We start from the raw sequence: 27,649 nt of genomic DNA, 5'->3' as shown, positions 1-27,649 counted from the left end.
TCCAGCTCCTTCTTTAAATGCACCAAGACCGCTCTGAATCAGCTGTGACAGAAAGGGATGAGAAGCAGAATCTCACACTCGCATATCATCAACAGGAGATCACAGTGGCCATGATGGGGTTCTTACTTAAGGTCATGTACTTAAGGTCATGCTGTCATATAGTGAGCCGCACCACAGAGGCGGGATTAGAGGAAATGTCTAATGTATGTTTCTGCCCTGGTATGGATCAAAGTTACTTTCTGGAGCTGCATGTTGCCTCTACAAAGGTTTCAACTTCTGCCCTTGCCATGGTTTAGCCATTTCCCCATTAGGTGGATTGTAATCTTTTTGTTTTGTCATTCCATCTGTGAGACGATGAGTTTTGACTCGACATTCTTAAAAGTCTGCTTTCATGCTTTGGTTGTTCATAATTGTTGGGGCTCAGTTTGCACGTGGCAGGAACAGTCAATATGAACACGCTGGTGAGGCAACAGGTCGATCTGGAGGAATCAATGCACACTGTGATGACAGAGTGCAGTCCTGTTGTGATCACTGAGTGTCTGGTGGTTCAGGTTTGGTTTTTGTGAGGTCAGACAAAAGGTAAATGTTCACAAACCAGCGGATTTTGGTTCCCCAATGCTCATTTTGCTATTTTGTTCTGTTGACGATGGCAACCTTTGGTGTCACAACTGAGAAAAAACAAGGTGAGTAAGAACGGCACCCTAGCAGAACAAATGACTCATAAACATTCAAGAACGAGCCCACATGTAGGTTAGTTTGTCATTAAAGTGCATTATGGTTAACTAGTGTTACAGTTAGACTGCATACAAAATTGTTAACTCACTGAATTGGCATTATTTGTGCTACAAAATGGTGGTGGTTGTGTGGTTGTATTTGGATCGTATGTACATATCTGAAAAACCTACGATACAAACGGCCTTGGGGGAGGCAAGTTTTAATTTTTAAATATTGTCATTGGTCTCTCGCTCTCTCTCGCTCTCTCTCGCTCTCTCTCGCTCTCTGCAGAGTTGGTGAGGCTGGTAGACGGGAGTGATCGATGCTCCGGTCATGTTCAGATCAAGTCCGAACGTTCCTGGTCTGCAGTGTGTTCTGATGTCTTCGATGAGTTGGATGCAGAAGTTGCTTGTCGTGAACTTGGCTGTGGGTTTCTTGACTCCTTAATTGGGTCTACTAATGAATTGAGCCAAAAGACAATCTGGGTCGACGAGCTGCAATGTAAAGGCACAGAGAAACGTCTCAGGGACTGTCCCTCTCCACCAGATTCTGTGAAACCATCAACACCCATCTGGCCTGCAGAGGTAACAAGTCATGTTATACCTTTATACACCATTCCTTCTTTACTATGGAACTTAGGCAGATAGACTAACATAACCTTGAACTAAGACTACTATATACAGAACCGTCCCTGACTCTTGTTTTCTATGCAGGACACCCGCGGCCACCCATGGTCGAGGTGTATTCCACATATGGTGAAGTTGAACTTAACTGGATTGACGATGATGTTCTGACGATCTTCAAAGGCCACAGCTTCAACATCCACTGCGGATTTGATGGACGCTTCAATGCATCCAGCGCCCGCCTCACATCTAGAAATATATACATTGAAAAGCCTTCAGACCCTGAAACACATCAATTTGCCTCCTTTACATTTCCTGCTGCAGATGATTCTCATAACGACACCTATGAGTGTGACTACAACAATGAACACAGACCAGAAGTTTTCTCCTCCCCAAGGAAGCTTCACATCATTGTAAAGGGTATGAAAGGAACCAGTGCAATAGATAAAGCTGAATCCATACAAATGTTGATTATTTACCTATAATGTTTCAAACAAGAAAGCTCATCCTCTATGTTTGAGTAAGTCTAAGTACGGAGGTGTGTTAATTGCAGTATAATCAAAGGTTTAAAGTGCATGTAAACAACTATCTGCTTCATCAGTAAGCACAGAACTTAATCAGAACTTCAATCTTTGCTGTGGAAATAGTTCAGGGTTCCAGTTGCATTCAGTGACCTATGAACCTTGTAAATGGAACAGTAAATATCTCCAACATGCTCTAACTTACAAAACAAAACAATGTCAGTAACCTTCTTGTAAAATTGCCAGAGAATCACTTTAATTATACAGAAGCATAGTCAGTGCAGTTTTCATTTCATTCTAGAGGTCCGTGATGTGAGGCTGGTGAATGGAAGCCGCTGTGCTGGCAGACTGGAGGTGAAGCATCGGAGTGTGTGGAGACCTGTGAGCAACAAGAAGAACTCTTGGACTCTGAAGGAAGCAGCTGTAGTTTGCAGGCAACTGAAGTGTGGCACTGCTGTGTCAACCGGTTACATTGATTCAATGGAGGTCCAGCCTGTGTGGCGCTTCTTATCGGACTGTGATGGCTCTGAGTTTGCACTGAAGGCGTGTGGCGCGGTGAAGGAATGGCCTTCCTCTTCAACAGTTCACGTGTCCTGCTCAGGTGAGGTGACGTGTTTGTTGCCGTCTCAGGGAACTTATTGTTTTAAGTGAGCCAAGTCCTTCATTTGTTACACACTGCTAATCTTTTGTATAAATCAATCTACGATTTTGTTGCAGTAAATGGATAATATTAGAAGGTCACTAATAATATTTGGTCGATTCAACACTTTTGAATTAACTAGGATGAGATAAACAGAAATTCAACAGAGGGTTTAAGCCCACACACCCACATGTGAGTCGCTTTTCTTCTTCCCCCTTTCGTCCCCTTTCTTCCCCTTCCTTCCCCTTCTATTAGTACTTTAGTTTTGAATAAAGAAATATGGAAGAAAGCCTGATTTTAATGACTCTTTTTTATGAATCCTGTCCCCCCCTTTTGCTCGGTATCCGCCCCATCCTTTAACACCGTTGTGTCAAGTTTACTAAATGTTTGAGTAATTCTGCTCAAATGCAAACAAAATACAAACCCATACTTAGCTAATACATGCTGTGTTGGGTAAGAGCTCTTCAATCAACAAATGCTACCTGTGATTGTCCCTTTTTACAGTTGTGTCTTCTGTCTGCAGATGTCCTGATCCCGCCGACCCTCAGCTTTTACTCTTTCATGAAGGGGTTCATTGATGATCAGCAGGAGGGAGTGAGGATGTTCAGGGGTCACAGCTTCAACATCAACTGCACTATGCCGCCACTGTTCCCAGGGGGTCACTTCAGTCTCCTCATCAACCAAATTAAAAAAGACACCCAGCCCGCTGTCAATCACTCTGCTCTCTTCCACATACCTGCTGTAGAACAAAACCACCAGGGACCCATCAGCTGTGTGTATCACTATCTTAACCAATCATCTGAGAGCAGGAGCCTCTATCTCACTGTGGAAGGTAGGAAACTGGACTTCGGCAATGGTAGAAGTACATCATTTACTGATCAGACATTATGTGGAGACTTTTATGAAATGTTCTCAACTTTGAAAACTGAATTTCTTTTGCCTTTGCTTCTTTCACACTTTTTTTTATCCTGATCTATTTTGTTTTATTTCGTACTCTTTAATGGCAGAGAAGGAAAAACCCTGACAAGTGACATGTTCCATAGTTGGCTTCAATCAATAGAATATTGCACACAATGACATTCTAATGCTACCATCTTACTCCTAACCACCCAATTTTATCATTAAATTTGCACTGTAGTTAAGTCTTAAGTACAAAGTTGACCTGTCTTTGGAGTAGATATGGTTTAAGATAGACAGTCAGACAGACAGGTTTAATCAAGAAATCTAACTCTAATCTAAATCTCAACAAATGACAACAACACAACCTTACAGGGCACTAAACCTGTCATAGTGCCGCTGTTAGTGAAAGCAGTGCAGGAGTTTTGGTGTAGTGATAATACTACTTTTATTTTGATAACTAATACCACTACTGCAAATGTCCATATATAAAAAAAAATCTTCTGAGAGATATGATGACTCTCAGCTTGCATAAACTGCATGTGACCTCTATTTACCTGTTCACATTGTGTGATTTCTTGTCAGATAATACAGATGTATCATTGAAATCAAAGGATGGTACAGAGGCCTACTGCTCTGGAATTGTTCATCTGGGTTTCAAGGATGGCTGGGGAATGCTGAGCTTCCAGTCCACAGTCTGGGACCTGAAACATGCTTCTTTAGTATGTAAACAGATCGGCTGTGGCTCTGCTGTTGCAACCAAAGCAGACAAGATTGAACACCAAGGTTCGATGTTGCGTTTTCTTTCTGACTGCGATGGTTCTGAGTCTGCTCTGATGGACTGTGGCACTGTGAGTCAGGTGTATTCATCCACAGCTATTCATGTGACTTGTACAGGTGAGATATACACCATAACTAGTGTCCTGCATTGGGTAAAGTGTCTCACGGGGAAAAAATTAAGAGTGAGACAATGAGCAAAAGGTTACATTTTCTTATTATAGTGCCACCATCAGACTGACCAGTACTGAAATTTAGTGGGCCCTCGCAAACACTGACCCTCATTGAAGACTTTTATTCATTTTCTCTAAGTATCTCTAAATATTCCCAATACATTCTGATAACTTCTAGTTGTCTTGTAAAGATATGATAATGATATGAAAAAGATAACTGAAAGTAATAAGGCATAAACATGTACATGTGCTTTATCTCACCAGGACATGAGGACTAAAATGCCACATCTGAGGACCTCAAGCTATCATTTTAGTGCCTGCAGTGGGTGGAGAGCTATTGGAGTGCCATTGAGCAGGACAGGCTCTACATGGTTGATGAGGACTATTTTTCTCAGAAGAAGCTTAAAGACAAAATAAAAACACGAAAAATAGTGACCACTCAAATGTATTATTAAATATGTTTTAATATTTCCTCATTTTTAGCTCTGTGTGATAGCAGCGTGTCACATCAAACGGACTAAAACCCTGAAATCGAATAACCCGCAGGTATGAAATAACGAATTACACACCAAAATGACGAGGTAAGTACACGCGAAATGACGCGGATGAGCAATACTTGTCGAACCTAACCGCCACATTAGCAAAACACGAGTGTAGTCGAGCCGTAGAGGTCATGGTGGCTCATGTGGAGAATCTGAGGAGAGGGCATGAGAGAGCTGTGGCAGAGCTCGAGGACGCCAAGAAGTTCATCCAGCAACAGACCACCTGCAGAAACCTCATCAAACCCGGAGCCTCCCCAGGTCTCTGATGCTCTGATCTAATCTGCTGTGGTATCTGCATCCTGTTGGTATTTATTAGTCAGACAGCTGTTCGTATGTCTCATTGTAGATCCAGAGGAAAGTGACAGCATGAACACGAGCTCTCAGCAGGTATTTAGCTACAGTATTAGAGGTGTTGCAACCATCTAAAATCCATCTTCTCATTCGCTTTAATCTGTATTTAGTTTAGGACAGTGGTCGTCGCAGGATCATTGTGTCAGTAATTTCTAACCCAGCACAGGTGAGGAAGATTCTTCTTCTGAGCTCTCTTTTCTGTAATGTAGTTACACAGACAGCCCAGTAGGTGTGAGCGTTTTGTCCCTGCAGGAAAAGAGAAAGCACCCCCCGAAGAAGCACCTCGGGTACCTCCAACAAGAAGACCAACCCCACCCCCACTCATGACCCCGGAGCCCAGGGGCAAGCTGCACAAGCGCAAGGAAGAACCCCGACGGAGTATCCAGGTGAGCCGGCAGACCATCCCCCCACTCCGAACTTGAAGCAAACGAAGAAGATTCAACACAGCAAGTAAGGAAAACTCACTGCTTTAAACAAAATAACAGAAAAAAACGAACTTTACTTTACAACATGTCTGCAGCCTTTTTCAACTAGTGAAAATTAAGTAACGTTACGTCTAACGTCGATGCTAAAAGGGGAAGCTCGCTTTCGCTAAACTTTTCGGGGTTTTAGACGAGTAGACGCGCTTTTAAACAACTTTTTTTATCGTGCCATATTAAATTGTTGTGCAGGGGAATTTGTTGTTTTAACGCTGTGTTAAAGTGCTGGTTGCCTAACTGATTGAGTTTATATTACTATTCATATTAGTTCCTTCTCTCTTGCGTCGCTTCTCAGCATTTTGGTTAAGACCAAGAGTGTGTTTCTAATGTGAAAATAATTGTTTTATTTAGAAAATGAATCATTTCCCCTTTTTTATTAGTGTGAAATTCGAAGTCTTACGTAACCGCAACATCGCTAATTGGAATAGGAATCATGCTTGCATAACAGTAGTTCACATTCCAGGCCAGCAGGGGGCAGTAAACCTAAAGCCAGCTACCCACCAGCAGTGACGGAAGTGGGAACTGGTGTTTACCCTATGTTTACTACCCGTCTTTTCATTTTCATTTATCTGATTGACGTCGGTTAAACAACATTACGAGCATCAATTTCGTTTGCTTCATTTAAATCGATACCCTTTTTGCCCGGTGCCCTTCTTGCATTCTCGTAGAAGCCTAAAGCTTAAAATGATACTTTCGAGGAACAGATTGAGATGCAATGCCGCATTGCATGATGGGAATGTGTATTTAATCGAGGATAACATCGCAAATCGTCTGATCATAAAGTATGAGAGCGGTCACGTAAAGATTGGTGTGTTTATTCACGAAACATTCACAAAGCGTCGCTGCGTCTGGTACATGCCATTCATGGCGTGTGAATTAGTGACGTGACCGTGAGTCGCTGAGGAACGTCTGTGAAACAGTCGAGCATCTGTGACGACAGCAACTCATACTTACCTGGCAAGGGAGATACCATGATCATGAAGGTGGTTCACCCAGGGCGAGGCTCGGCCATTGCACTCCGGTTGTGCTGACCCCTGCGAATTCCCCAAATGTGGGAATCTCGATTGCATAATTTCTGGTAGTGGGGGACTGCGTTCGCGCTCTCCCCTGATGAATGTGTTTAACAGAAAATATTCCGAGTTGATTCTTAATACGCGTTACGGATTGCTTGAACTCACTCTTTCCCAATTTAAAAATAAAACAAGAACAATCAATCTAAACTCTGACTGGATGTTATAAGTTACTAGAGCGCCATCTATTGTGAAGGGCGTTAACGCTCATACATACGTTGTTTTTCTTCCTTCAAAGGACTCCTGTGTTAAATTCAAATGAGTTGTTCACACTCCTGACCAGCGGGTGTCGATAACCGTCAAAGCAGCTGCCCAGCAGCAACGAAGCAGAAAGTGACCCGTAGTCGACACGCTGTGTGCTGTACAGACTTAAACAACCGCGGTTTTGTTCAGCGCTAAGCACCCGTATTGACCGGATATTCAAATCTTCTAATTCATAACGTTGACTGTATAAAGACATATGCCTTTGGCGAGTATTAAGTTAATAAGTGCACAGACGTTGATGATCCGCGACCTTTTTAAGTAACGTTGATCTTAGGTGCCATACCGTGACTGTTTCACCGGCTTTATTGTATTTTCCTTTCTGTGTTTAAACCGTGAGTTGGTGTGTGTGAGCGGGGATAGACTCCCTCCGCTCCGCCCTTTAACAGCATCGCTTCTCGGCCTTTTGGCTAAGATCAAGTGTAGTATCTGTTCTTATCAGTTTAATATCTGATACGTCCCCTACCCGGGGACCATATATTAAATTGATTTTTGGAGCAGGGAGATGGAATAGGGGCTTGCTCCGTCCACTCCACGCATCGACCTGGTATTGCAGTACCTCCAGGAACGGTGCACCCCCTCATGGTGTTAAATACCAACTGTCATGCTGTAAGTTAGTGAAAGTTTATGCCGCAGCGATTATTCAAAGTATCGTTTTGTTTTCCTTCCGTTCTCCCTGAATTAAACGTTAAAACTCAACTGTGCTCTCGGCTGTTACCGTAGAAGCTATTGGTTAGATATATCAACATTTAACCAGAAACTCGGTGGATTTGTTTATGAAAAACATTTGCAATCGTGTCACATTTTATATCGTCGTGACATCATGCCTCCATTGTCTCAACGGGGCGGGGGCGGGGTTTTACAGCCTGGATAAGGCGCCCGGTTTGTCGTAGATCGGGAAAGCATGTTGCTCTTTCTCTTAAACACATTGCATGATAGTATCGCTCGTTGGGATGTTCACATACTATGCCTCTAAGCGTTAATAGCGTATATTTGCTTCAATCGATAGGCTGTGTCCCTTTTTTTGCATTCTTGTGTAAGCCATAATAGCTTCTGGTGAATGTGTTGTGTGTGCCGAGTCTCTGTGACCGTGAGTCAGAGCTGTACTTCTGAGAATGAGAGCAGCATCTGTGACCATATCAATTATACTTACCTGGCAAGGGAGATACCATGATCATGAAGGTGGTTCACCCAGGGCGAGGCTCAGCCATTGCACTCCGGTTGTGCTGACCCCTGCGAATTCCCCAAATGTGGGAATCTCGATTGCATAATTTCTGGTAGTGGGGGACTGCGTTCGCGCTCTCCCCTGATGAATGTGTTCAATACAAACTTGATATGTATAAACATCAGATAATGGACACGAATGAAAAATGTGGTTTAAACCGTATTTTGATGTCCTTTATTGTACATAGGAATAAGTGTTTGTAAAAGGATCGGAATCATTTCCTGCAAAACAAAGAAACTTAAATGTATAGTGTTTATATGCAGTAGGCTGACTTGATGTTCTGCATGAAGCAGGTTTGAGCTGTAAGTGGCGTTCAAAGTCTTCAATCTTTGTAGAGGAAAAGCAGTCTTGAAAACCGTAATAGAGAGCAGAGAGGCAGAGAATAGGGTCCTACACTCTAACTCTAAATAATCAGTACACTCTGGGTTCTCTTCAGATCGCATAAATCTTTCGCCTTTTACTAAAGATTTCCGTGGAGAGGAACATTAAGAGTTTCAACCAATTTTTTGATGCCCTGCTTCATTGTGGGGCTTCCTGACTGTGATCAAGAAAAAATACATCATTGGACACAACAGGTGATTGCCTGTATGGAGTCCATGCAGTTTCAATGCTGTGTGATCTCTGTCAATGTGAAGCACCACACCCAAGTCAAGCCAATCTATTAATAGTTGTATAGCCCATTTTCGCACACTTAACTCTCAAAGGCGATATTTTTCTTTATGTCCTATATTGTCTAAGTTAAGGTGTAAGAGGAAGATTGGACCTATACATGTATATACGTCACTTGACCTCAGCAGGCTCCTACAGGTCGCTCGGTTCTGAGTAGCTCATGAAAGGTTCAAAGAATACTTACATTTGACAACACATGGTCACTTGATAAAGCTGTTTAAATTCTATCCAATCAACTTTACAGACATCCGGTCCCCTTTTGTTCACAAATTGATTACAAACCAATCTGCTAATAAATGAGGCTGCTGTCACGTGACACAGTAACATTTGGCTGGCAAGGGCACGCGGGACTTGACGATGACCACCTTGAAAATAGCCCAGATAAAAAGACAAACCTTTTATGAGGAATTAAAAAGATGTACGAATGTGCATGACAAATGTGTGCGTGTCTCTTTTGCGGTGCGAATGTGTCTGTGGAGCGCCACCTCAACAAAGACCAGAGCAACTTTTCACAAGACTTTCTGGGGCGTCATGTGTCGTTGAGAAACAAGCCGGATAAAAAGGGGCCGGCTGTTTTTGTAAATATTGGTAAAATAGCAAAATAAGAAGCTAATAATATAAATAAATAATAATTTTAGTTTTCTATGAGATAAAACGATGTGAATTTATTAGTGTGAGCTTGACACTGAAAATGTACACAGAAAAAAAAACAAGCTAATGTTGCTGAATTGAAGTCAATTTTGATACAAAATGTAAGTTTAGTGTTGGATATCAACATGATGTAGATGTTCAGCAGGTTTGGGTGGAGAATCAGCAATGTGGATAAATGTTATTAATAATGTTAAACATGAGTAGCTCTTAGACACTTTTATTTTGTCAAAGTAGCTCTCGGAGACAAAAATTTTCGAGACCCCTGCTATACATTTTCTAGTTGGCCTGCGTTATTCAGGTGTTATCTGTTCTGTCCATAAGAGGCCGCCACATTCACTCGAATGATTAGCATGAGTTCACTCATGAGTAACGCATAGAGCAGTTTGGCAGTTTACCAGCAGTAAGAGGGCAGGAAGTGACCGTTAAGAAAAAGTCGTTTTGAATTAATCTGTATTATACTTTGATCAACATAATTTTTCCACCCAATGACTGTGATGTCGGCTATGTTGTAGTCTTGAACACCCCCCCCCCCCCCCCAATCTGTCTGAACCGTGAGCTGGTGTGTGTGAGCGGGGATAGACTCCCTCTGCTCCGCCCTTTAACAGCATCGCTTCTCGGCCTTTTGGCTAAGATCAAGTGTAGTATCTGTTCTTATCAGTTTAATATCTGATACGTCCCCTACCCGGGGACCATATATTAAATTGATTTTTGGAGCAGGGAGATGGAATAGGGGCTTGCTCCGTCCACTCCACGCATCGACCTGGTATTGCAGTACCTCCAGGAACGGTGCACCCCCTCACGATGTTAAATACCAATTATCATTCTCTGTCAGTGACAGCTTGTGCCATAGCGATCATTTAAGGTGTCGTTTTGTTTTCCTCCCGTTCTCCCTGAATCAAACGTAAAAACTCAACTGTGCTCTCGGCTGTTACCGTAGAAGCTATTGATAAGTTATATCAACATTTAACCAGAAACTCGGTGGATTTGTTTATGAAAAGCATTTGCAATCGTGTCATATGTTATATCGTCGTGACATCATGCCTCCATTGTCTCAACAGGGCGGGGGCGGGGTTTTACAGCCTGGATAAGGCGCCAGTTTGTCGTAGATCGGGAAAGCATGTTGCGCTTTCTTTTAAACACATTGCATGATAGTATCGCTCGTTGGGATGTTCACATACTATGCCTCTAAGCGTTAATAGCGTATATTTGCTTCAATCGATAGGCTGTGTCCCTTTTTTTGCATTCTTGTGTAAGCCATAATAGCTTCTGGTGGATGTGTTGTGTGTGCCGAGCCTCTGTGACCGTGAGTCAGAGCTGTACTTCTGAGAATCAGATCAGCATCTGTGACGACAGCAACTCATACTTACCTGGCAAGGGAGATACCATGATCATGAAGGTGGTTCACCCAGGGCGAGGCTCAGCCATTGCACTCCGGTTGTGCTGACCCCTGCGAATTCCCCAAATGTGGGAATCTCGATTGCATAATTTCTGGTAGTGGGGGACTGCGTTCGCGCTCTCCCCTGATGAATGTGTTCAATACAAACTTGATATGTATAAATATCCGATAATGGACACGAATGAAAAATGTGGTTTAAACCGTATTTTGATGTTCTATTGTACATAGGAATAAGTGTTTGTAAAAGGATCGGAATCATTTCCTGCAAAACAAACAAACTTAAATGTATAGTGTTTATATGCAGTAGGCTGACTTGATGTTCTGCATGAAGCAGGTTTGAGCTGTAAGTGGCGTTCAAAGTCTTCAATCTTTGTAGAGGAAAAGCAGTCTTGAAAACCGTAATAGAGAGCAGAGAGGCAGAGAATAGGGTCCTACACTCTAACTCTAAATAATCAGTACACTCTGGGTTCTCTTCAGATCGTATAAATCTTTCGCCTTTTACTAAAGATTTCCGTGGAGAGGAACATTAAGAGTTTCAACCAATTTTTTGATGCCCTGCTTCATTGTGGGGCTTCCTGACTGTGTTCAAGAAAAAATACATCATTGGACACAACAGGTGATTGCCTGTATGGAGTCCATGCAGTTTCAATGCTGTGTGATCTCTGTCAATGTGAAGCACCACACCCAAGTCAAGCCAATCTATTAATAGTTGTATAGCCCATTTTCGCACACTTAACTCTCAAAGGCGATATTTTTCTTTATGTCCTATATTGTCTAAGTTAAGGTGTAAGAGGAAGATTGGACCTATACATGTATATACGTCACTTGACTTCAGCAGGCTCCTACAGGTCGCTCGGTTCTGAGTAGCTCATGAAAGGTTCAAAGAATACTTACATTTGACAACACATGGTCACTTGATAAAGCTGTTTAAATTCTATCCAATCAACTTTACAGACATCCGGTCCCCTTTTGTTCACAAATTGATTACAAACCAATCAGCTAATAAATGAGGCTGCTGTCACGTGACACAGTAACATTTGGCTGGCAAGGGCACGCAGGACTTGACGATGACCACCTTGAAAATAGCCCAGATAAAAAGACAAACCTTTTATGAGGAATTAAAAAGATGTACGAATGTGCATGACAAATGTGTGCGTGTCTCTTTTGCGGTGCGAATGTGTCTGTGGAGCGCCACCTCAACAAAGACCAGAGCAACTTTTCACAAGACTTTCTGGGGCGTCATGTGTCGTTGAGAAACAAGCCGGATAAAAAGGGGCCGGCTGTTTTTGTAAATATTGGTAAAATAGCAAAATAAGTAGCTAATAATATAAATAAATAATAATTTTTGTTTTCTATGAGATAAAACGATGTGAATTTATTAGTGTGAGCTTGACACTGAAAATGTACACAGAAAAAAAAACAAGCTAATGTTGCTGAATTGAAGTCAATTTTGATACAAAATGTAAGTTTGGTGTTGGATATCAACATGATGTAGATGTTCAGCAGGTTTGGGTGGAGAATCAGCCATGTCGATAAATGTTATTAATAATGTTAAACATGAGTAGCTCTTAGACACTTTTATTTTGTCAAAGTAGCTCTCGGACACAAAAAGTTTCTCCCTTGATCTGCTCGATTCAGTGCCACCTGTTGTGTGATCTGGTGTCTGCTGCTTTGCCTCATCCTTGGCTCTCTAAGGCTGTGGAATCACTTGGACTGCACAAATTTATCTTGTCTCCATCTAGTGGTTGGATTCATTCTTGTTAAATTCCCCATACAGCTCCAGCTCCTTCTTTAAATGCACCAAGACCGCTCTGAATCAGCTGTGACAGAAAGGGATGAGAAGCAGAATCTCACACTCACATATCATCAACAGCAGATCACAGTGGCCATGATGGGGTTCTTACTTAAGGTCATGTACTTAAGGTCATGCTGTCATATAGTGAGCCGCACCACAGAGGCGGGATTAGAGGAAATGTCTAATGTATGTTTCTGCCCTGGTATGGATCAAAGTTACTTTCTGGAGCTGCATGTTGCCTCTACAAAGGTTTCAACTTCTGCCCTTGCCATGGTTTAGCCATTTCCCCATTAGGTGGATTGTAATCTTTTTGTTTTGTCATTCCATCTGTGAGACGATGAGTTTTGACTCGACATTCTTAAAAGTCTGCTTTCATGCTTTGGTTGTTCATAATTGTTGGGGCTCAGTTTGCACGTGGCAGGAACAGTCAATATGAACACGCTGGTGAGGCAACAGGTCGATCTGGAGGATCAATGCACACTGTGATGACAGAGTGCAGTCCTGTTGTGATCACTGAGTGTCTGGTGGTTCAGGTTTGGTTTTTGTGAGGTCAGACAAAAGGTAAATGTTCACAAACCAGCGGATTTTGGTTCCCCAATGCTCATTTTGCTATTTTGTTCTGTTGACGATGGCAACCTTTGGTGTCACAACTGAGAAAAAACAAGGTGAGTAAGAACGGCACCCTAGCAGAACAAATGACTCATAAACATTCAAGAACGAGCCTACATGTAGGTTAGTTTGTCATTAAAGTGCATTATGGTTAACTAGTGTTACAGTTAGACTGCATACAAAATTGTTAACTCACTGAATTGGCATTATTTGTGCTACAAAATGGTGGTGGTTGTATTTGGATCGTATGGACATATCTGAAAAACCTACGATACGAACGGCCTTGGGGGAGGCAAGTTTTAATTTTTAAATATTGTCATTGGTCTCTCTCTCTCGCTCTCTCTCGCTCTCTCTCGCTCTCTCTCTCTCTGCAGAGTTGGTGAGGCTGGTAGACGGGAGTGATCGATGCTCCGGTCATGTTCAGGTCAAGTCCGATCGTTCCTGGTCTGTAGTGTGTCATGATGTCTTCGATGAGTTGGATGCAGAAGTTGCTTGTCGTGAACTTGGCTGTGGGTTTCTTGACTCCTTATATGGGTCTACTAATGAATTGAGCCAAAAGACAATCTGGGTCGACGAGCTGCAATGTACAGGCACAGAGAAACGTCTCAGGGACTGTCCCTCTGTGAAAAACAACACCAGATTCTGTGAAACCATCAACACCCATCTGGCCTGCAGAGGTAACAAGTCATGTTATACCTTTATACACCATTCCTTCTTCACTATGGAACTTAGGCAGATAGACTAACATAACCTTGAACTAAGACTACTATATACAGAACCGTCCCTGACTCTTGTTTTCTATGCAGGACACCCGCGGCCACCCATGGTCGAGGTGTATTCCACATATGGTGAAGTTGAACTTAACTGGATTGACGAATATGTTCTGACGATCTTCAAAGGCCACAGCTTCAACATCCACTGCGGATTTTATAAACGCTTCAATGCATCCAGCGCCCGCCTCACATCTAGAAATATATACATCGAAAAGCCTTCAGACCCTGAAACACATCAATTTGCCTCCTTTACATTTCCTGCTGCAGATGATTCTCATAACGATACCTATGAGTGTGACTACAACAATGAACACAGACCAGAAGTTTTCTCCTCCCCAAGGAAGCTTCACATCATTGTAAAGGGTATGAAAGGAACCAGTGCAATAGATAAAGCTGAATCCATACAAATGTTGATTATTTACCTATAATGTTTCAAACAAGAAAGCTCATCCTCTATGTTTGAGTAAGTCTAAGTACGGAGGTGTGTTAATTGCAGTATAATCAAAGGTTTAAAGTGCATGTAAACAACTATCTGCTTCATCAGTAAGCACAGAACTTAATCAGAACTTCAATCTTTGCTGTGGAAATAGTAATAGTAATAATTCAGGGTTCCAGTTGCATTCAGTGACCTATGAACCTTGTAAATGGAACAGTAAATATCTCCAACATGCTCTTACTTACAAAACAAAACAATGTCAGTAACCTTCTTGTAAAATTGCCAGAGAATCACTTTAATTATACAGAAGCATAGTCAGTGCAGTTTTCATTTCATTCTAGAGGTCCGTGATGTGAGGCTGGTGAATGGAAGCCGCTGTGCTGGCAGACTGGAGGTGAAGCATCGGAGTGTGTGGAGACCTGTGAGCAACAAGAAGAACTCTTGGACTCTGAAGGAAGCAGCTGTAGTTTGCAGGCAACTGAAGTGTGGCACTGCTGTGTCAACCGTTTACATTGATTCAATGGAGGTCCAGCCTGTGTGGCGCTTCTTATCGGACTGTGATGGCTCTGAGTTTGCACTGAAGGCGTGTGGCGCGGTGAAGGAATGGCCTTCCTCTTCAACAGTTCACGTGTCCTGCTCAGGTGAGGTGACGTGTTTGTTGCCGTCTCAGGGAACTTATTGTTTTAAGTGAGCCCAGTCCTTCATTTGTTACACACTGCTAATCTTTTGTATAAATCAATCTACGATTTTGTTGCAGTAAATGGATAATATTAGAAGGTCACTAATAATATTTGGTCGATTCAACACTTTTGAATTAACTAGGATGAGATAAACAGAAATTCAACAGAGGGTTTAAGCCCACACACCCACATGTGAGTCGCTTTTCTTCTTCCCCCTTTCGTCCCCTTTCTTCCCCTTCCTTCCCCTTCTATTAGTACTTTAGTTTTGAATCAAGAAATATGGAAGAAAGCCTGATTTTAATGACTCTTTTTTATGAATCCTGTCCCCCCCTTTTGCTCGGTATCCGCCCCATCCTTTAACACCGTTGTGTCAAGTTTACTAAATGTTTGAGTAATTCTGCTCAAATGCAAACAAAATACAAACCCATACTTAGCTAATACATGCTGTGTTGGGTTAGAGCTCTTCAATCAACAAATGCTACCTGTGATTGTCCCTTTTTACAGTTGTGTCTTCTGTCTGCAGATGTCCTGATCCCGCCGACCCTCAGCTTTTACGCTTTCATGAAGGGGTTCATTGATGATCAGCAGGAGGGAGTGAGGATGTTCAGGGGTCACAGCTTCAACATCAACTGCACTATGCCGCCACTGTTCCCAGGGGGTCACTTCAGTCTCCTCATCAACCAAATTAAAAAAGACACCCAGCCCGCTGTCAATCACTCTGCTCTCTTCCACATACCTGCTGTAGAACAAAACCACCAGGGAACCATCAGCTGTGTGTATCACTATCTTAACCAATCATCTGAGAGCAGGAGCCTCTATCTCACTGTGGAAGGTAGGAAACTGGACTTCGGCAATGGTAGAAGTACATCATTTACTGGTCAGACATTATGTGGAGACTTTTATGAAATGTTCCCAACTTTGAAAACTGAATGTCTTTTGCCTTTGCTTCTTTCACACTTTTTTTTATCCTGATCTATTTTGTTTTATTTCGTACTCTTTAATGGCAGAGAAGGAAAAACCCTGACAAGTGACATGTTCCATAGTTGGCTTCAATCAATAGAATATTGCACACAATGACATTCTAATACTACCATCTTACTCCTAACCACCCAATTTTATCATTAAATTTGCACTGTAGTTAAGTCTTAAGTACAAAGTTGACCTGTCTTTGGAGTAGATATGGTTTAAGATAGACAGTCAGACAGACAGGTTTAATCAAGAAATCTAACTCTAATCTAAATCTCAACAAATGACAACAACACAACCTTACAGGGCACTAAACCTGTCATAGTGCCGCTGTTAGTGAAAGCAGTGCAGAAGTTTTGGTGCAGTGATAATACTACTTTTATTTTGATAACTAATACCACTACTGCAAATGTCCATATATAAAAAAAATCTTCTGGGAGATATGATGACTCTCAGCTTGCATAAACTGCATGTGACCTCTATTTACCTGTTCACATTGTGTGATTTCTTGTCAGATAATACAGATGTATCATTGAAATCAAAGGATGGTACAGAGGCCTACTGCTCTGGAATTGTTGATCTGGGTTTCAAGGATGGCTGGGGACTGCTGAGCTTCCAGTCCACAGTCTGGGACTTGAAACATGCTTCTTTAGTATGTAAACGGATCGGCTGTGGCTCTGCTGTTGCAACCAAAGCAGACAAGATTGAACACCAAGGTTCGATGTTGCGTTTTCTTTCTGACTGCGATGGTTCTGAGTCTGCTCTGATGGACTGTGGCACTGTGAGTCAGGTGTATTCATCCACAGCTATTCATGTGACTTGTACAGGTGAGATATACACCATAACTAGTGTCCTGCATTGGGTAAAGTGTCTCACGGGGAAAAAATTAAGAGTGAGACAATGAGCAAAAGGTTACATTTTCTTATTATAGTGCCACCATCAGACTGACCAGTACTGAAATTTAGTGGGCCCTCGCAAACACTGACACTCATTGAAGACTTTTATTCATTATCTCTAAGTATCTCTAAATATTCCCAATACATTCTGATAACTTCTAGTTGTCTTGTAAAGATATGATAATGATATGAAAAAGATAACTGAAAGTAATAAGGCATAAACATGTACATGTGCTTTATCTCACCAGGACATGAGGACTAAAATGCCACATCTGAGGACCTCAAGCTATCATTTTAGTGCCTGCAGTGGGTGGAGAGCTATTGGAGTGCCATTGAGCAGGACAGGCTCTACATGGTTGATGAGGACTATTTTTCTCAGAAGAAGCTTAAAGACAAAATAAAAACACGAAAAATAGTGACCACTCAAATGTATTATTAAATATGTTTTAATATTTCCTCATTTTGAGCTCTGTGTGATAGCAGCGTGTCACATCAAACGGACTAAAACCCTGAAATCGAATAACCCGCAGGTATGAAATAACGAATTACACACCAAAATGACGAGGTAAGTACACGCGAAATGACGCGGATGAGCAATACTTGTCGAACTTAACCGCCACATTAGCAAAACACGAGTGTAGTCGAGCCGTAGAGGTCATGGTGGCTCATGTGGAGAATCTGAGGAGAGGGCACGAGAGAGCTGTGGCAGAGCTCGAGGACGCCAAGAAGTTCATCAAGCAACAGACCTCCTGCAGAAACCTCATCAAACCCGGAGCCTCCCCAGGTCTCAGATGCTCTGATCTAATCTGCTGTGGTATCTGCATCCTGTTGGTATTTATTAGTCAGACAGCTGTTCGTATGTCTCATTGTAGATCCAGAGGAAAGTGACAGCATGAACACGCGCTCTCAGCAGGTATTTAGCTACAGTATTAGAGGTGTTGCAACCATCTAAAATCCATCTTCTCATTCGCTTTAATCTGTATTTAGTTTAGGACAGTGGTCGTCGCAGGATCATTGTGTCAGTAATTTCTAACCCAGCACAGGTGAGGAAGATTCTTCTTCTGAGCTCTCTTTTCTGTAATGTAGTTACACAGACAGCCCAGTAGGTGTGAGCGTTTTGTCCCTGCAGGAAAAGAGAAAGCACCCCCCGAAGAAGCACCTCGGGTACCTCCAACAAGAAGACCAACCCCACCCCCACTCATGACCCCGGAGCCCAGGGGCAAGCTGCACAAGCGCAAGGAAGAACCCCGACGGAGTATCCAGGTGAGCCGGCAGACCATCCCCCCACTCCGAACTTGAAGCAAACGAAGACGATTCAACACAGCAAGTAAGGAAAACTCACTGCTTTAAACAAAATAACAGAAAAAAACGAACTTTACTTTACAACATGTCTGCAGCCTTTTTCAACTAGTGAAAATTAAGTAACGTTACTTCTAACGTCGATGCTAAAAGGGGAAGCTCGCTTTCGCTAAACTTTTCGGGGTTTTAGACGAGAAGACGCGCTTCTAAACAACTTTTTTTATCGTGCCATATTAAATTGTTGTGCAGGGGAATTTGTTGTTTTAACGCTGTGTTAAAGTGCTGGTTGCCTAACTGATGGAGTTTATATTACTATTCATATTAGTCTCTTCTCTCTTGCGTCGCTTCTCAGCATTTTGGTTAAGACCAAGAGTGTGTTTCTAATGTGAAAATAATTGTTTGATTTAGAAAAGGAATCATTTCCCCTTTTTTATTAGTGTGAAATTCGAAGTCTTACGTAACCGCAACACCGCTAATTGGAATAGGAATCATGCTTGCATAACAGTAGTTCACATTCCAGGCCAGCAGGGGGCAGTAAACCTAAAGCCAGCTACCCACCAGCAGTGACGGAAGTGGGAACTGGTGTTTACCCTATGTTTACTACCCGTCTTTTCATTTTCATTTATCTGATTGGCGTCGGTTAAACAATATTACGAGCATCAATTTCGTTTGCTTCATTTAAATCGATACCCTTTTTGCCCGGTGCCCTTCTTGCATTCTCGTAGAAGCCTAAAGCTTAAAATGATACTTTCGAGGAACAGATTGAGATGCAATGCCGCATTGCATGATGGGAATGTGTATTTAATCGAGGATAACATCGCAAATCGTCTGATCATAAAAGTATGAGAGCGGTCACGTAAAGATTGGTGTGTTTATTCACGAAACATTCACAAAGCGTCGCTGCGTCTGGTACATGCCATTCATGGCGTGTGAATTAGTGACGTGACCGTGAGTCGCTGAGGAACGTCTGTGAAACAGTCGAGCATCTGTGACGACAGCAACTCATACTTACCTGGCAAGGGAGATACCATGATCATGAAGGTGGTTCACCCAGGGCGAGGCTCAGCCATTGCACTCCGGTTGTGCTGACCCCTGCGAATTCCCCAAATGTGGGAATCTCGATTGCATAATTTCTGGTAGTGGGGGACTGCGTTCGCGCTCTCCCCTGATGAATGTGTTCAACAGAAAGTATTGAGTTGTTTCTCAATACGCTTGACGGATTGTTTGAACCTAACTTAAAAATAAAACAAGGACAATCAAGCTAAACTCTGACTGGATGTTATAAGTTACTACAGCGCCATCTATTGTGAAGGGCGTTAAATTCAAATGAGTTGTTCACACTCCTGACCAGCGGGTGTCGGTAACCGTCAAAGCAGCTGCCCAGCAGCAACGAAGCAGAAAGTGACCCGTAGTCGACACGCTGTGTGCTGTACAGACTTAAACAACCGCGGTTTTGTTCAGCGCTAAGCACCCGTATTGACCGGATATTCAAATCTTCTAATTCATAACGTTGACGGTATAAAGACATATGCCTTTGGCGAGTATTAAGTTAATAAGTGCACAGATGTTGATGATCCGCGACCTTTTTAAGTAACGTTGATCTTAGGTGCCATACCGTGACTGTTTCACCGGCTTTATTGTATTTTCCTTTCTGTGTTTAAACCGTGAGCTGGTGTGTGTGAGCGGGGATAGACTCCCTCCGCTCCGCCCTTTGACAGCATCGCTTCTCGGCCTTTTGGCTAAGATCAAGTGTAGTATCTGTTCTTATCAGTTTAATATCTGATACGTCCCCTACCCGGGGACCATATATTAAATTGATTTTTGGAGCAGGGAGATGGAATAGGGGCTTGCTCCGTCCACTCCACGCATCGACCTGGTATTGCAGTACCTCCAGGAACGGTGCACCCCCTCACGATGTTAAATACCAACTATCATTCTCTGTCAGTGAAAGCTTGTGCCATAGCTATTATTTAAGGTGTCGTTTTGATTCCTTCCGATCTCCCTGAATCAAACGTAAAAACTCAACTAAAAAAAAAAGCTCTCGGCTGTTACCGTAGAAGCTATCGATAAGTTATATCAACATTTAACCAGAAACTCGGTGGATTTGTTTATGAAAAGCATTTGCAATCGTGTCATATGTTATATCGTCGTGACATCATGCCTCCATTGTCTCAACAGGGCGGGGGCGGGGTTTTACAGCCTGGATAAGGCGCCAGTTTGTCGGAGATCGGGAAAGCATGTTGCGCTTTCTTTTAAACACATTGCATGATAGTATCGCTCGTTGGGATGTTCACATACTATGCCTCTAAGCGTTAATAGCGTATATTTGCTTCAATCGATAGGCTGTGTCCCTTTTTTTGCATTCTTGTGTAAGCCATAATAGCTTCTGGTGGATGTGTTGTGTGTGCCGAGCCTCTGTGACCGTGAGTCAGAGCTGTACTTCTGAGAATCAGTTCAGCATCTGTGACCATAGCAATTCATACTTACCTGGCAAGGGAGATACCATGATCATGAAGGTGGTTCACCCAGGGCGAGGCTCAGCCATTGCACTCCGGTTGTGCTGACCCCTGCGAATTCCCCAAATGTGGGAATCTCGATTGCATAATTTCTGGTAGTGGGGGACTGCGTTCGCGCTCTCCCCTGATGAATGTGTTTAGTACAAACTTGATATTTATGAACATTCGATAATGGACACGAATGAAAAATTTGGTTTAAACCGTATTTTGATGTCCTTAATTGTACATAGGAATAAGTGTTTGTAAAAGGATCGGAATCATTTCCTGCAAAACAAACAAACTTAAATGTATAGTGTTTATATGCAGTAGGCTGACTTGATGTTCTGCATGAAGCAGGTTTGAGCTGTAAGTGGCGTTCAAAGTCTTCAATCTTTGTAGAGGAAAAGCAGTCTTGAAAACCGTAATAGAGAGCAGAGAGGCAGAGAATGGGGTCCTACACTCTAACTCTAAACCATCAGTACACTCTGGGTTCTCTTCAGATCGTATAAATCTTTCGCCTTTTACTAAAGATTTCCGTGGAGAGGAACATTAAGAGTTTCAACCAATTTTTTGATGCCCTGCTTCATTGTGGGGCTTCCTGACTGTGTTCAAGAAAAAATACATCATTGGACACAACAGGTGATTGCCTGTATGGAGTCCATGCAGTTTCAATGCTGTGTGATCTCTGTCAATGTGAAGCACCACACCCAAGTCAAGCCAATCTATTACTAGTTGTATAGCCCATTTTCGCACACTTAACTCTCAAAGGTGATATTTTTCTTTATGTCCTATATTGTCTAAGTTAAGGTGTAAGAGGAAGATTGGACCTATACATGTATATACGTCACTTGACTTCAGCAGGCTCCTACAGGTCGCTCGGTTCTGAGTAGCTCATGAAAGGTTCAAAGAATACTTACATTTGACAACACATGGTCACTTGATAAAGCTGTTTAAATTCTATCCAATCAACTTTACAGACATCCGGTCCCCTTTTGTTCACAAATTGATTACAAACCAATCAGCTAATAAATGAGGCTGCTGTCACATGACACAGTAACATTTGGCTGGCAAGGGCACGCGGGACTTGGCGATGACCACCTTGAAAATAGCCCAGATAAAAAGACAAACCTTTTATGAGGAATTAAAAAGATGTACGAATGTGCATGACAAATGTGTGCGTGTCTCTTTTGCGGTGCGAATGTGTCTGTGGAGCGCCACCTCAACAAAGACCAGAGCAACTTTTCACAAGACTTTCTGGGGCGTCATGTGTCCTTGAGAAACAAGCCGGATAAAAAGGGGCCAGCTGTTTTTGTAAATATTGGTAAAATAGCAAAATAAGTAGCTAATAATATAAATAAATAATAATTTTTGTTTTCCATGAGATAAAACGATGTGAATTTATTAGTGTGAGCTTGACACTGAAAATGTACACAGAAAAAAAAACAAGCTAATGTTGCTGAATTGAAGTCAATTTTGATACAAAATGTAAGTTTGGTGTTGGATATCAACATGATGTAGATGTTCAGCAGGTTTGGGTGGAGAATCAGCCATGTGGATAAATGTTTTTAATAATGTTAAACATGAGTAGCTCTTAGACACTTTTATTTTGTCAAAGTAGCTCTCGGAGACAAACATTTTCGAGACCCCTGCTATACATTTTCTAGTTGGCCTGCGTTATTCAGGTGTTATCTGTTCTGTCCATAAGAGGCCGCCACATTCACTCGAATGATTAGCATGAGTTCACTCATGAGTAACGCATAGAGCAGTTTGGCAGTTTACCAGCAGTAAGAGGGCAGGAAGTGACCGTTAAGAAAAAGTCGTTTTGAATTAATCTGTATTATACTTTGATCAACATAATTTTTTCACCCAATGTCTGTGATGTCATTCAACCCAAATCTGTCTGAACCGTGAGCTGGTGTGTGTGAGCGGGGATAGACTCCCTCCGCTCCGCCCTTTGACAGCATCGCTTCTCGGCCTTTTGGCTAAGATCAAGTGTAGTATCTGTTCTTATCAGTTTAATATCTGATACGTCCCCTACCCGGGGACCATATATTAAATTGATTTTTGGAGCAGGGAGATGGAATAGGGGCTTGCTCCGTCCACTCCACGCATCGACCTGGTATTGCAGTACCTCCAGGAACGGTGCACCCCCTCATGGTGTTTAATACAATTAATCTTTCCTCAAGACTCAGTTACCATCACATCACTGTCATTTAACAGATGCTTTTATCCAAAACGAATTACATTACATTACCACCCGTTACAGAGGGGGGAGCAGTTGGGGGTTCGGTGCCTTGCTCAGGGGCACCTCGGTAGGGAGGCAGTAGCTCAGTGGGTAGAGCTTCCGCTTGGGAACTGGAGGGTTCCCACCCTGTCGAGGTGCCCCTGAGCAAGGCACCGAACCCTCAATTGCTCCCCTCTGCTCTGCTCTGCGAAGGGTGGTAATGTAATGTAAGTCGCTTTGGATAAAAGCGTCTGCCAAATGATCGTAATGTAATGTCATGACTCGAACCAGCGACCCTCGGGCTCCCAAGTGGAACCGATACTATTCAGACTACCTGATTGCAGTAAAGCACGTTATTAGTGTAGTTTGTCTGTTGTACTTTGTCCTTAAATATGCACATCATGTTTATTTTCACTGAAATTAGTACATTAGTTTTGAATAAAGAAATAAGGAAATATGGAAGAAAGCCTGATTTTAATGACTCTACTTAATATTTTAAATCCTGTCCCCACCTCTTGCTCGGTATCCACCCCATCCTTAAACATTTAGTAAACTTGACAAAACGGTGTTAGAGTAATTCTGCTCAAATACAAACATAATACAAACCCATACTTAGCTAATACATGCTGTATTGGTTTAGAGCTCTTCAATCAACAAATGTTACCTGTGATTGTCCCTTTTTACAGTTGTGTCTTCTGTCTGCAGATGTCCTGATCCCGCCGACTCTCAGCTTTTACTCTTTCATGAAGGGGTTCATTGATGATCAACAGGAGGGAGTGGAGATCTTCAGGGGTCACAGCTTCAACATCAACTGCACTATGCCGCCACTGTTCCCAGGGGGTCACTTCAGTTTCCTCATCAACCAAACTAAAAAACACACCCAGCCAGCTGTCAATCACTCTGCTCTCTTCCACATACCTGCTGCAGAACAAAACCACCAGGGAACCATCAGTTGTGTGTATCACTATCTTAACCCTCGTAATAAACAGGGACATACAATACTAAACAGTTGATAAAATTTGTTTTCTTTCATCAAATTCTTTCATCAAATGGTCTGAAACTTATAGGGGTTGTTTGATATGATGCTCTTCATGATTAGAAAAAAATTGATGTCATTTGATTGAATTTTGTGTGTTTTATTGAATTTTTAACACCTTTGCTCCTGGGGTCAAAATGGTGCCGAAGCACAAAGTGATGTAATGGGGCAAAAAGTCACACCAGACTGCTCTCCAACACATCTGTTATCTTGGATGTTTGATGTGTGTGTGGTCAAGCAATGGTTATTTAGTAATGGCACAACAACAGGAGGTATGGGCAGCATGCAATGCCAGGTCCAAAAACATGCATTTTTTGGGTGCGGCAGAAGCCCAAATCCCGGCCTTACTTTACCTACTTTTATGTAAACAAGCGCTATTGGCCCTTAATTCTAAAATTAAGGGACATTTTTGTGGTAATGGGTTGGACTGTTGTAAGACTAAAGATGTAACACAAAATTAATTGAAAATGTATACTTCATGCTTCAAATAACAGTCAAACCATTTTGGGGTCAATTTGACCCCAGAGGACAATAGGTGTTAGTATTTGCTCTCATTCAGAAACGGCACCCTCACTAAACTTTGACATATTCCACTCCGGTTCATGACAAAAAGTCAAGATCATATCAAATATAAAAAAAAAAAAAAAATGTTTTCCCATTTTTTTTAACTGCAAAATAGGGTATATTGTATGTAGACATTACATTACGGTCATTTAGCAGATGCTTTTATCCAAAGCGATTTACATTACATTACACTACCACCCATTACAGAGAGAGAGCAGTTGGAGGTTTGGTGCCTTGCTCAAGGGCACCCAGCAGGGACTCGAACCAGCGACAGCGACCAGCGACAGGCGGAAGCCCTACCAACTGAGCTACAGCCTCTTTTGGCCTTAAATTCCAAAATCAATAGACAAATTTGTGGTGATGCGTTGGACTGGAGAAAGACTACAGCTGTGACACAAAAATAATTGAAAATTTAAACTTTATGGTTTAGATAACAGTCAAACAATTTGCGGTCAATTTGACCCCAGAGGGCTTAGTATGTAACACGGGAAGACATTACGAGGGTTAACCAATCGTCTTGAGAGCCGGAGCCTCTATCTCACTGTGGAAGGTAGGAAACTGGAATTCAGCAATCGTAGAAACACATCATTTACTGGTCAGGTATTATGTGGAGACTTTTATGAAATGTTCTCAACCCTGAAAACGATTTTATTTCTTTTGCCTTTCCTTCTTTCACACTTTTTTATCCTGACCCATTTTGTTATATTTCGTACTCTTTAATGGCAGAGAAGGAAAAACCCTGACAAGTGACATGTTCCATAGTTGGCTTCAATCAATAGAATATTGTACACAATGACATTCTAATACTACCATCTTACTCCTAACCACCCAATTTTATCATTAAATTTGCACTGTAGTTAAGTCTTAAGTACAAAGTTGACCTTTCTTTGGAGTAGATATGGTTTTAGATAGACAGTCAGACAGACAGGTTTAATCAAGAAATCTAACTCTAATCTAAATCTCAACAAATGACAACAACACAACCTTACAGGGCACTAAACCTGTCATAGTGCCGCTGTTAGTGAAAGCAGTGCAGAAGTTTTGGTGCAGTGATAATACTACTTTTATTTTGATTAATACCACTACTGCAAATGTCCATATATAAAAAAAAATCTTCTGGGAGATATGATGACTCTCAGCTTGCATAAACTGCATGTGACCTCCATTTACCTGTTCACATTGTGTGATTTCTTGTCAGATAATACAGATGTATCATTGGATACAATGGATGATACAGAGGCCTACTGCTCTGGAAACGTTTTTCTGGGTTTCAAGGATGACTGGGGAATGCTGAGCTTCCAGTCCACAGTCTTGGACCTGAAACATGCTTTTTTAGAATGTAAACGGATCGGCTGTGGCTCTGCTGTTGCAACCAAAGCAGACGAGATTGAACACCAAGGACTGATGTGTTTTCTTTCTGACTGCGATGGTTCTGAGTCTGCTCTGATGGACTGTGGCACTGTGAGTCAGGTGTATTCATCCACAGCTATTCATGTGACTTGTACAGGTGAGATATACACCATGACTAGTGTCCTGCATTGGGTAAAGTGTCTCATGGGGAAAAAATTAAGAGTGAGACAATGAGCAAAAGGTTACATTTTCTTATTATAGTGCCACCATCAGACTGACCAGTACTGAAATTTAGTGGGCCCTCGCAAACACACTAACACTCACTGAAAGTAATAAGGAATAAACATGTACATGTGCTTTATCTCACCAGGACATGAGGACTAAAATGCCACATCTGAGGACCTCAAGCTGTCATTTTAGTGCCTGGGTGGGTGCAGCTATTGGAGTGCCATTGAGCAGGACAGGCTCTACATGGTTGATGAGGACTATTTTTCTCAGCAGAAGCTAAAAGACAAAATGAAAACACGAAAAATAGTGACCACTCAAATTTATTATTAAATATGTTTTAATATTTCCTCATTTTAGCTCTGTGTGATAGCAGCGTGTCACACCAAATGGATTAGACCCCTCAAATCAAATAACCCGCAGGTATGAAATAATGAATTACACACCAAAATGACGAGGTAAGTACACGCGAAATGACGCGGATGAGCAATACTTGTCGAACCTAACCGCCACATTAGCAAAACACGAAAAATACGACTCCGGTGGGACTCGAACCCACAACCTTTGAATCACTTCCTGAGTGGTAAGCTAGAAGTCCAATGCGCTATCCATTGCGCCACGGAGCCACCTGTTGCATCAGTAGTGTGTGTTCACATTTGAAAGAACTCACAACTCAAAACTGAGACGCATATGAGACGCCGGCGGTCAACATATCGGCTGATGTGTGCGGGACGTCCAGTTCAGAAGGGACATTTTGTCGAACTAGATGTCCACAGCGGGATGGGCGGGATTCTTCTCGTTATTGTGTGTTGTGATAGTTAAAGTATGGCAGCTGTTGTGGAAGTTCAGCTATTCCCCCCCCATATTTTTCTTTCACCGAGGTGGGTTACGGCCAACAGTAAACCGTTACGGATAGGCACACAATGTATAATCGTTGCACAAAATGTATCTCCATGTGTGAAAAGGCACGATGTTCACGTTGTGTCTCAGCCCGAATGGCGCGGCCAGTTACGTTAGCTTGCTAAGCTACATGTGACGTCTCGACATTATTTTAAGTTTAACATATTCTGGTTGCTTTTAATATCGTACAGGCAGTGTGTTTCTGTACTTTGTGTTTCAGTGTCAGTGTGTTGTTATTAACAACGTAACTGTGTCAAGCTATAGTACTAGATGTTTACATTTTTCTTTATTCGTGTCTCATGTTGTTTAAAATGGGTTCAAAGTTTAACATGAAGATCCTACATTCCGTTTAAAGTTTCAGTGGTGAACTGCACGAAAAAAAGACAATTTAGCTACTTGAATCATGCCAAGG

The 27,649-nt window shown here is 42.1% G+C and overlaps 2 protein-coding genes and 13 non-coding genes across 15 annotated transcripts; 14 read left to right on the top strand and 1 right to left on the bottom strand.

Annotated features, from left to right (window-relative positions):
• The first annotated feature begins 494 nt into the window (after nt 1-494).
• LOC142994672 (scavenger receptor cysteine-rich type 1 protein M130-like) lies at nt 495-4,789 on the top strand. Its single transcript, XM_076145483.1, has 7 exons — nt 495-683; nt 1,006-1,298; nt 1,428-1,757; nt 2,160-2,459; nt 3,022-3,330; nt 3,981-4,292; nt 4,610-4,789. The coding sequence occupies exons 3-7, from the start codon at nt 1,445-1,447 to the stop codon at nt 4,621-4,623; spliced, it is 1,248 nt and encodes a 415-aa protein (XP_076001598.1). The 5' UTR covers nt 495-683; nt 1,006-1,298; nt 1,428-1,444; the 3' UTR covers nt 4,624-4,789.
• A 1,874-nt stretch (nt 4,790-6,663) lies between these two features.
• Nucleotides 6,664-6,827, top strand: LOC142994946 (U1 spliceosomal RNA). The gene has a single exon (XR_012961449.1). It is a non-coding gene; the product is annotated as a U1 spliceosomal RNA (small nuclear RNA).
• A 611-nt stretch (nt 6,828-7,438) lies between these two features.
• On the top strand, nt 7,439-7,629 carry LOC142994954 (U2 spliceosomal RNA). The gene has a single exon (XR_012961456.1). It is a non-coding gene; the product is annotated as a U2 spliceosomal RNA (small nuclear RNA).
• A 564-nt stretch (nt 7,630-8,193) lies between these two features.
• LOC142994968 (U1 spliceosomal RNA) lies at nt 8,194-8,357 on the top strand. Its single transcript, XR_012961469.1, has one exon. It is a non-coding gene; the product is annotated as a U1 spliceosomal RNA (small nuclear RNA).
• A 332-nt stretch (nt 8,358-8,689) lies between these two features.
• Nucleotides 8,690-8,805, top strand: LOC142994961 (U5 spliceosomal RNA). The gene has a single exon (XR_012961463.1). It is a non-coding gene; the product is annotated as a U5 spliceosomal RNA (small nuclear RNA).
• A 1,394-nt stretch (nt 8,806-10,199) lies between these two features.
• Nucleotides 10,200-10,390, top strand: LOC142994953 (U2 spliceosomal RNA). The gene has a single exon (XR_012961455.1). It is a non-coding gene; the product is annotated as a U2 spliceosomal RNA (small nuclear RNA).
• Nucleotides 10,391-10,952: 562 nt separating this feature from the next.
• LOC142994967 (U1 spliceosomal RNA) lies at nt 10,953-11,116 on the top strand. Its single transcript, XR_012961468.1, has one exon. It is a non-coding gene; the product is annotated as a U1 spliceosomal RNA (small nuclear RNA).
• A 330-nt stretch (nt 11,117-11,446) lies between these two features.
• Nucleotides 11,447-11,562, top strand: LOC142994959 (U5 spliceosomal RNA). The gene has a single exon (XR_012961461.1). It is a non-coding gene; the product is annotated as a U5 spliceosomal RNA (small nuclear RNA).
• Nucleotides 11,563-13,238: 1,676 nt separating this feature from the next.
• On the top strand, nt 13,239-17,572 carry LOC142994668 (scavenger receptor cysteine-rich type 1 protein M130-like). Its single transcript, XM_076145479.1, has 7 exons — nt 13,239-13,449; nt 13,768-14,070; nt 14,200-14,529; nt 14,944-15,243; nt 15,806-16,114; nt 16,764-17,075; nt 17,393-17,572. The coding sequence occupies exons 1-7, from the start codon at nt 13,350-13,352 to the stop codon at nt 17,404-17,406; spliced, it is 1,668 nt and encodes a 555-aa protein (XP_076001594.1). The 5' UTR covers nt 13,239-13,349; the 3' UTR covers nt 17,407-17,572.
• A 1,875-nt stretch (nt 17,573-19,447) lies between these two features.
• Nucleotides 19,448-19,611, top strand: LOC142994966 (U1 spliceosomal RNA). Its single transcript, XR_012961467.1, has one exon. It is a non-coding gene; the product is annotated as a U1 spliceosomal RNA (small nuclear RNA).
• Nucleotides 19,612-20,162: 551 nt separating this feature from the next.
• LOC142994952 (U2 spliceosomal RNA) lies at nt 20,163-20,353 on the top strand. The gene has a single exon (XR_012961454.1). It is a non-coding gene; the product is annotated as a U2 spliceosomal RNA (small nuclear RNA).
• A 569-nt stretch (nt 20,354-20,922) lies between these two features.
• On the top strand, nt 20,923-21,086 carry LOC142994956 (U1 spliceosomal RNA). Its single transcript, XR_012961458.1, has one exon. It is a non-coding gene; the product is annotated as a U1 spliceosomal RNA (small nuclear RNA).
• A 332-nt stretch (nt 21,087-21,418) lies between these two features.
• LOC142994958 (U5 spliceosomal RNA) lies at nt 21,419-21,534 on the top strand. Its single transcript, XR_012961460.1, has one exon. It is a non-coding gene; the product is annotated as a U5 spliceosomal RNA (small nuclear RNA).
• A 1,366-nt stretch (nt 21,535-22,900) lies between these two features.
• LOC142994951 (U2 spliceosomal RNA) lies at nt 22,901-23,091 on the top strand. Its single transcript, XR_012961453.1, has one exon. It is a non-coding gene; the product is annotated as a U2 spliceosomal RNA (small nuclear RNA).
• A 3,780-nt stretch (nt 23,092-26,871) lies between these two features.
• On the bottom strand, nt 26,872-26,963 carry trnar-ucu (transfer RNA arginine (anticodon UCU)). The gene is given in 2 exon segments: nt 26,872-26,907; nt 26,927-26,963. It is a non-coding gene; the product is annotated as a tRNA-Arg (tRNA).
• Between the last annotated feature and the right edge of the window lie 686 nt (nt 26,964-27,649).

This window comes from Genypterus blacodes, unplaced genomic scaffold, assembly GCF_046128005.1.
Source record: "Genypterus blacodes isolate CSIRO-AG114 ecotype Tasmania unplaced genomic scaffold, CSIRO-AGI_Gbla_v1 ptg000030l_1, whole genome shotgun sequence".
NCBI lineage: Eukaryota > Metazoa > Chordata > Actinopteri > Ophidiiformes > Ophidiidae > Genypterus > Genypterus blacodes.
Note: the sequence above shows the minus strand (reverse complement) of the source record. Positions and strands in the feature narration are given on the sequence as shown.

Excerpts from the sequence above, each read along its gene's own strand:
- LOC142994672 (XM_076145483.1), top strand. The coding sequence starts at position 1,445 with ATGGTCGAGGTGTATTCCACATATGGTGAAGTTGAACTTAACTGGATT. Across the intron at positions 1,758-2,159 it reads GCTTCACATCATTGTAAAGG|AGGTCCGTGATGTGAGGCTG; the intron begins GTATGAAAGGAA and ends ATTTCATTCTAG. Across the intron at positions 3,331-3,980 it reads CCTCTATCTCACTGTGGAAG|ATAATACAGATGTATCATTG; the intron begins GTAGGAAACTGG and ends ATTTCTTGTCAG.
- LOC142994668 (XM_076145479.1), top strand. The coding sequence starts at position 13,350 with ATGTTCACAAACCAGCGGATTTTGGTTCCCCAATGCTCATTTTGCTAT. Across the intron at positions 14,530-14,943 it reads GCTTCACATCATTGTAAAGG|AGGTCCGTGATGTGAGGCTG; the intron begins GTATGAAAGGAA and ends ATTTCATTCTAG. Across the intron at positions 15,244-15,805 it reads AGTTCACGTGTCCTGCTCAG|ATGTCCTGATCCCGCCGACC; the intron begins GTGAGGTGACGT and ends TTCTGTCTGCAG.